The sequence below is a fragment of the Xiphophorus hellerii genome, chromosome 7 (assembly GCF_003331165.1).
Source record: "Xiphophorus hellerii strain 12219 chromosome 7, Xiphophorus_hellerii-4.1, whole genome shotgun sequence".
NCBI lineage: Eukaryota > Metazoa > Chordata > Actinopteri > Cyprinodontiformes > Poeciliidae > Xiphophorus > Xiphophorus hellerii.
The window spans coordinates 16,932,653-16,940,725 of NC_045678.1; the positions used below are offsets into that span (position 1 = coordinate 16,932,653).

The following is an 8,073-nucleotide window of genomic DNA, read 5'->3' on the forward strand; positions in this document are numbered from 1 at the left end:
AAAACTGCAATGTTGGCAAATCTGAGCCAGTGTCCACATTGCCCATGTGGAAATTTGCCTTATTGGAAGACGTCCAGTGAAGTCTAATTCAAATAGATCAAAATATGCTGCAGCAGCCTTTATTTCTGCTAATTATTATGATTTTCCACCTACAGCTGACTAAAATCAGCTGACATTGAAGGTTAGCATATCACACCAAACCAATAGAAAAAACTATTAATTTAGAAATGTGGAATAAACGAAAGTTTTAACACTTGCTTAAACATTTTAATTTACAAGAGGTGACAAACAAGCATCATTGGAAAATATAATTTACTGAATATAAAGGTGTATGTAGTCATCCAAAAGGGAAGCAGAACCACTGTAATTCGGAAAAGAGTGTAAAATAAAGTGTTCAGACAAGAATATTCTGTGTGCTTTGATATTAGATGAGATTTCTGCTTTTTTCTTTTAACCATTTATTACCATTTTCCATAATACTTAACTTCTAAGCTGTAAAATATTTCCACAACAACACCTGAAATCATGCACTGCTACACGGCTTACAGAAAAGCAAATTACACCCTCACTGGTGGTTAGATCATGTTTCTTTCTAGTTGATTTCAGAAAACATGTAATATACAGTTATCTCCTCTACATTTTAATTTTGTAATGTAGGTCTTTAAGTGATCTATACCACAGATTTCGCAACAGGAAGTCTTCCATTACTGTCTTTGTTGAAAAACTTTCTTGGATTTCTTTTTTATCAGACACTTCCTTTATTTCTTTAGGAAACCTTATCTCACATCAAATGTAAAGAAATTGTACATAAAGAAAATCTCATAACCCTGGGCATTTTTCCCCCCCTATATCGACCTGAAACTTGATAACATCTTGGATCGTTCACAACATTTTACGCGCCTTGTATGCAAATTAAGCAACGAAATGTTCGCGCCACTGCCAAGAACATGGAAGGTGCATAACTAACCTCGCATTAATGTATTAATCAGAAATGTGTCAAAATTCAAATACACGCTGGACTCAAGTAAAGAATAAAAACTGAACTCTAAGCTATGATTATCGTTGCATTTTAACCAATCTGTTTATTAATGCAGTTAAAGGCCCGCAGGATGTTTATATGCAGCTTCCAGGACCTTCCGGTGGCGCGGGAAATGAACAGAGTCTGACTGCAAGCAGCTGCAGCTCCTGCATTGTTCCCTGTAGAGCTGCTGCACGGCGAGCTTTCTTATCACACAGTCAAACCGCTTCGAAAAGAAAGAGAAATGCCTCTGACTCGCTCCAAGGTAATATTGCGTTTTCATTTTTAATCATCTTTTTTTACTTTCATATACTTGAACAAAAAAAAAAAAAAACATCATCAGCAGAATTAGATTTGACATTAACTTTCCGCTATTTTAGACTAACTTTTCTAAAGTATTAAAACTATTTATACGTTAACATTTTTTTTGCATTATTTATGACTAAGAATGTCATTTAATTTTGATGATCATCTGGTTTAGTTTGAACTCTGTGCTCAGGGGTGTGTCCTACAAACTTCAAACGACCCATTTTATATTCTGCTATATTTGCTCACGATTTTATTAGTTACACACTGCATCGTTGCATTTACTACATGATCCAACGATGGTTGTAATGCATCTGATTTATAGTTGTGAAGATATCTAATTAAGTTATAAGTGTCTAACAATACTTGCATGTTAAGTTTTTGTTTTACAGTCTCTCACCCATATTGAGGAGTTACTGAGTGAAATACAGAAGCCCATCTGACTGCATGGTTGTTTCATGTTGTTTCTTAAAGAAGCTGGCTGCCCAGACTCCATCAACCAGGATGAGCCTGAGGAGCTTCCGTAGTGTCCCGCTGGTCCCCATGGAGACCTCGTCCTCTTCTTCTGATGACAGCTGCGACAGCTTCGGTTCTGATGGAGGTTTTGCGAATACGGTAAATGCAATCTTTAACATCTGGCTGCAAACTGTGGTTGCGATCGTTGCAGCTTATGCTTTTCTCTGACTTTAGAGGAGGAGCTTGAAACAGACGAGGAGAACCGCACAGAAACCAAAGGTGTTCGAGGCAACGTCAGAGGAAGACACATGCAGCGGGTTTGAGGAGAATGTGATCAGCAAGCAGATTAAAGCAATGGTAAGTAATGCAGAAATTTTAAAACTGGTCAATAAAACTCTTAGGTTTCTGTTGGCTATAAATATTTTTTTCTTTTAGAAAGTCGGCCGTGAGGCTCCAAAACTTGGCCGCAGGTCAAATGTCCTGAAAGTCGCCATGGCGTTCCCCACCAAGAAGACGGGCAAGAAGAGACCTGCATCTGAACCGCTGCCACAGCCTAAAGTGCAGGACTCTGACTCCGAGGAAGAGGAGAACTTCATGGTTAAAAGGGCTCTGAATATTAAGGAGAACAAAGAAATGGTATGATCTGTTTCTTTTAGGTCACAGTAATTATTGTAGCCAGAGGTGCACTGATCAGAATTTCTACCAGTTTTTGTAAAGCCCTGACCTGCCAATTCCAATTTTAACAAATTAAGATTTCTGTTACGGAACTAAAATGAAGTGTATTTGCAATAGAGTAAATAACACACCAGGTGTGAGAGAGGAATAACTCTCAAAGTTTTGCTAAAGGAAAAAAAAGTAATAATGATTTGAACCTATCTTTAAAACCTTATGTTAGGAATTATCGATAATAAAACCTATCTCCACGCGTATTCCCTAAAGAATATTGATAATTAATTAAATCTGAGATCTCCAAAAGGGTGCCAACATTTTCAAATCCAGCATGTTGTATACTCAGAAGGCCTGAACATTATTATGGTTAGCCTTCCTGTTATCTGCTGAAAGTCTTGCTCTCTCTTCTGCAGCCCGAATGAACCACAGACATCTCTCAACACGTCATATAGATTTCATTTTTCAAGCCTTATTACTGCTGGAAGTGGCTAACAATGAGTTACACTTGCTGAAGTTGTACTCTTCAGTACAACTTTGTTGCTCTTTCTCTAATCTGATCTTAGAAAGTTGTGGTCAGACCACCAGTCAGAGCTAATAAAGTTGTAAATTGGCAGATTCTGATCACCTCACCATTTCTTGTTACTTCTCCAAAAGGACACCAAGAGATTTTCTTGATACATGTTAATTATGTTTTATTTATTATTTTCAGCTTGCAAAGCTCTTAGCAGAACTGAACAAAGTGCCTGGACTCCTTCCAGGGAAACGGATGGCAAAGTCAGCTTTGACCACAGTAATATGACTTATAATTAATTTGCTGAGTTACAAATGTACTTGTCGGCATGGACTAATATTTTCTACTTTCAGCTGAGACAGGCGCCTCAGAGGTCACCTAGAAAACCATGGGGTGTACGGCGAGCCCCAGAGCGGCTGCTCCCTCCCCGTACGCGGTCCCGCTCGCAAGTGGACGGACCTCCCAGCCCGCCTCCTGAAGAAGACACCGAGGATAAATTCAGTCTGGTTCGCAAAAACCCCGACTACGAGGAAGATGACGAACCTGTAAGTCTAATCATAAACACCACTGAATCACCCCGTCTTCTTTGCTTTAATAGTCTCGTAATGACAATGTTTTCCTGCGCAGCCACGTCGCTTTTGCTGTAACAGGCAGCGGACCCTCCCTCATGTGGTGCGGCCTGTGGAGGAAATTACCGAGTTGGAGTTGCAGAGAATCTGCAACAACGTCCGAGAGAAAGTCTACAACAGCTCCACTGTGAGTCCCGCATCATTGAACCTCTGATCAAAGTCAGCGCTGGTGCAGCTGTGTGACTGAAATATTATCAATTTATTCTGTTTTCAGGGCTCCACCTGCCACCAGTGCCGCCAGAAGACGACCGATACCAAAACCAACTGCCGTAATCCTGAGTGTTTTGGGGTGAGAGGTCAGTTCTGCGGCCCGTGCCTCCGTAACCGATACGGAGAGGAGGTTCGAGATGCTCTGCTGAATCCAGTAAGTACCAAGTCATTTAGCACTGTGATGACCGTTCGTAATGCATGTGTTGACTAATAAATCGTTTGCTCGTTAGGAGTGGTGGTGTCCGCCGTGCAGAGGGATCTGTAACTGCAGCTTCTGTCGGGCCAGAGAAGGCCGCTGTGCCACTGGAGTGTTGGTCTATCTTGCTAAATACCATGGCTTTGATAATGTGCACGCCTACCTGAAAAGGTGAGGATGCCTTTAAGAGATACCCCAATATAGGGTTTATTGTCAATTGTTTTTTAAGCTTTGATAACTGGAGAACCATTGTTGTAAAACAACTTTTCACTTTGTTAAAACACAAAAGGATTACAGATGTCCCATTTTAAACATTTTGCCTCTTTAAAATCTAATATCAATCCATTATGTGCATTGATATTTACTGTCAATGCAGCTAATCTAAACTGGCTAGTCTGGACCAATTTCCAGGCAGTGAGACAGAGGAATTTTGAATACTTTTACTGTCACTTTCATTGTAATTTTCAAGTCAATTTCACTACTAAAAACATACAGATTTATTATCTTCTCTGATAGACCGCAGTTGAAAGGTATATAGGCGATCAATTTTACTGTAAATACATTCAACCTTCCTGTTATTTGTTGAAAGTCTTGCTCTCTCTCGCTTTTTTGTAGCCTGAATGAACAGCAGACATATCATAGACAGTAGTCTTCTTCTAAATAGTTCTGGAAATCTCTTACATAATTTCTACAAATCTCCCAAAAATTGTTAGTTTTGAGTTTTCTTTCTCAGTGACAGCTTCTAAATCAAAGAGAGTTGCCAAGGCAACCTGGTAGCAACTACATTATGTATATTGCACTTACTTTGAAAGACTGACTGACTAGCCATTTGAACTAAAAATCATCTACCCTGACCTTAAGGTCACTAGTATTTTTTTTTTTAATGTATATCAAAAACTTGAGTTCATTTATTATTTATGTTTTCTGCAGCTTGAAAAAGGAGCTGGAGGAAGAAAGCAGCAAGTGAAAAGCGAATGAGAATCTCCTGCAGATACCCTTGAAGACTGACGCTCTTCTTGACCAGTTTATATGGCTCGGAGTGTGAAGCATTGAAACTCTCAATGCTAATTATTTCTGTTCAGGTTTTTGATCAAAAGTTGTTCTCAGACTTATAAAGTTAAAGATTTTAAACCCCAGACTAAGACTGTAAGCTAAAACTGAGCAAAAAATTGCCCAGTACACCATCTGCAGTCTTATCTGTGATCAAATGCAATAGTCCTGTGATGTTAGCATTGCCTTTGGACTGATCCACTTGTACTGTACATTGTTTTAAATGTATTTTTTTTAAAATGCTGTTAAATCAAAGTAGCCCTTTCCTTCGCTTCACATTAATGCTTGTGTTTTTACAAGTTCCGCTTATATTTGCTTGCTGGAAATCAAAGAAAGCCTTCCTGCCTGTTGTGTTCTAGAAGTGGCCCAGTGATCCTCCTGCTGTAGGTTGAAAAAAGGGCATATAGAGCGAGGTCCACTGCCTTCCTCCTCTAAACCGTGAGGAGCTGTGATAAACTGCAGCGCCTGGTTAAATATCCTTCATTAGATAACTGTCACTAATGGTGTGGAAACAATTAGCACACTCTAATGGGAATCTCATACCTGTAAATCACTTTCCCCTGTTAAAGCACGTTCTCGCTCTGCACCAGCCTCCGTGGCTCATTTTCTGCCGTTCAATTGTTGAGCAGAAATGGCTGAAGGTGCCACTGAAGTGGCAGCAGAGTTATAGCCTGCGTTTTCCGCTCACAGCTCTGATCCGCTAAATGAAATGACATAAAATTAACCTTTGGTGCTGTTCATTGTTGAAATGTTCTTGGTTTGACCTGTGGTTGAGGATACTTAATCGTACGATGCTGTTGCAAAAATCTGATCGGTTAGATATTTTTTTTTTATCTTTTGCTGTAATTGCAGGTGGAGGTTGTTATACTGCTGGCTCTGTGTGCCAAACACAAAGGAAATGTGATTCGGGTTCATTGTGTTTTATGTACATGTTCAATAAAGCGTTAATCGGTGCAGAATCATGTCAGTGGTCTTCTCTGTAACAGTGGCAGCTGTAATTACTGTTATTGAAAGACGAAGAAAATCCAGTGACTAAAGACATGAAACCATGAGGCTTCCTAATGTTACTGAGGGACAGCTGGTGAAACCTTCACTCCTTCACAGTAAATTTGAACAGAACCAATGTCCTACAAACACTCGAGCAGCGAGGTAGGCTGTCACATGCACAAGCCTGAGTGGGTCCGATAATCACCTTTTACATCAGCTCAGCGCTGCATTAAGGGTGCAACTGAAATCCGTATTGGGTGTGTTTAAAAACAAACGAAAAGCCACATTTTTGCACTTTAATAAAAATGATAAGGAAAAAAAATTTCACCTCCCATTCAGTTACTTTATTTATATTAAAAATGATCTGATCTGTATTAGGCACTAGAATTATTTTTGTAAGACCTTAAGCATGCATAGAGGCAGAAAAAAGACCCAAAACTTCAATTGAGAGAGCTACAGTCTACAAGCTGTGAAAGTGAAAAAATGAGTATGCAGAAAGATAGCAGGCAGGTCTGTGTGGACAAGGAAGGAAACTAAGTCTGAATGATTCGAATACCTCAATTATTAAAATTCCTTGGGGAAAATGTGTGTGCCTCAAAGCTTCGTTAAATTATGTTTTATTATTTAGCCTGTGTTCCGCCAGGGTCTTTATTTGTGGTGGGCAGCGTTGTCCCTACGTGCTGGCAGCAGCATGGCGTTGAATTTCTGCCGTGTGAACTGCGTGCATCACGTTTCAGGGAGAGAGAAATATTCTTTTACAACAGCCCTAATGGAAGCACATCAGCAATGCCTTTTAGTTGCAACTAGTGTTCTCCGTCAATCTGTGTAGGGTGGTAAGGTCATTTTCAAACAGTTTGAAGTCTGCCACTTTACAGTGAGAAAAATTATTCATAAGAGAACACAAAGAGCCAATGAGATCGGTAGAGGATTGAAGGTAAAGAGTCACAGCTGTTTTCCTTAAATAGCAGAATCACTGAAGTGGGTCATACCACCATCTGTCTGTAAGGGCTGGGAGGATGAACGGCTTATTATTTGTTCAGTTTATCTGCTACTTTGACCTGATAATCCTGACTCAATAAATAATTTTTTCTTTCTTTTTTATTTTTTTTATTTTTATTTTTTTTTACTAATTAGTGCTATTCTGACCTGTGTTTGTATTTTTTGTTGGTTAGTTTTCAGTTGGTATGTCTCCTGTTGTGTCAACAATGGTCTGATCAGCCTGTATTTAAGTTTCCCCGTGAGATCAGTTCGGCTTGAGTTTACTATGTTGCTACTGTTGTTGTGTTGACCTATGTTATGGACCCAACTTTTAATTTTTGAAAAATATTTTAGTTGATTTTTGTACATAGCTTAAGAATATATTTTTGGAATGTTGTCTTGTTTTTCTGGCTGGTTTGTGCAGTCCCTTACATATTCCAATGGCCCAGTCAAAGTCCAGGCCTCAACCTGATCGAATTGCTGTGGTGGGATCTTAGGAAAGTTAAGCAAAGAAGAAATGCCCTCAAATCTCAATGAACTGATTCAGTCCTGTACAGAGGAATGGGGTACAATTCCTCCATAACAATGTAACAGACTCATATTGGAGTATATTTTGAAAATTTGTATCACTGAAATTTATCAAAAAATCTTTTTTGACACAAAAATCAGATGTGAAGCTTTAGGACAAGTAAATAAAGTAGCTTTCTGACAAACTGGAAACATGTCAGAAGATGAGTATTTGTGTAATCAAAGATTGACTCATTTACATTGCAGATTTAGCAGCACTGCAGTAAAATTAGGGATTCACGTTTCATTACACAAATACCTCACAGCTACCTGTAACACTTTTATGAAGATTCAGCTTTTTGGAAAAACAGTAGTACAGCATTTCGCCGGTTTTATAAGAAACTTTTCATGTTCATTCTTCTTGGGTGTTCACAGTGATTGAATTTTGCAGGCGCTCCAGCTTCCTCTCAGTGTTTAAGGAAATTGGTGTTAGGTTAACCAGTAACTCTAATTTCCTCAGGTGTGTCTGTTGGTTCTGTGATGGACCAGCCACCTC

The 8,073-nt window shown here is 39.2% G+C and overlaps 1 protein-coding gene across 2 annotated transcripts; it reads left to right on the top strand.

Moving 5' to 3' along the window:
• The first annotated feature begins 1,151 nt into the window (after positions 1-1,151).
• cdca7a (cell division cycle associated 7a) lies at positions 1,152-6,007 on the top strand. Of its 2 annotated transcripts, none has more exons than XM_032568737.1 (10): positions 1,152-1,283; positions 1,799-1,939; positions 2,015-2,137; positions 2,216-2,416; positions 3,159-3,239; positions 3,314-3,505; positions 3,588-3,716; positions 3,804-3,953; positions 4,030-4,166; positions 4,926-6,007. In XM_032568737.1, exons 1-10 carry the CDS (start codon positions 1,263-1,265, stop codon positions 4,960-4,962), a joined length of 1,212 nt encoding a protein of 403 aa, XP_032424628.1. In that variant the 5' UTR covers positions 1,152-1,262; the 3' UTR covers positions 4,963-6,007. The 2 variants fall into 2 exon arrangements, with proteins under 2 accessions (XP_032424628.1, XP_032424629.1); XM_032568738.1 differs by having other exon boundaries at positions 1,178-1,283; positions 1,802-1,939.
• The last annotated feature ends 2,066 nt before the right edge of the window (positions 6,008-8,073 follow it).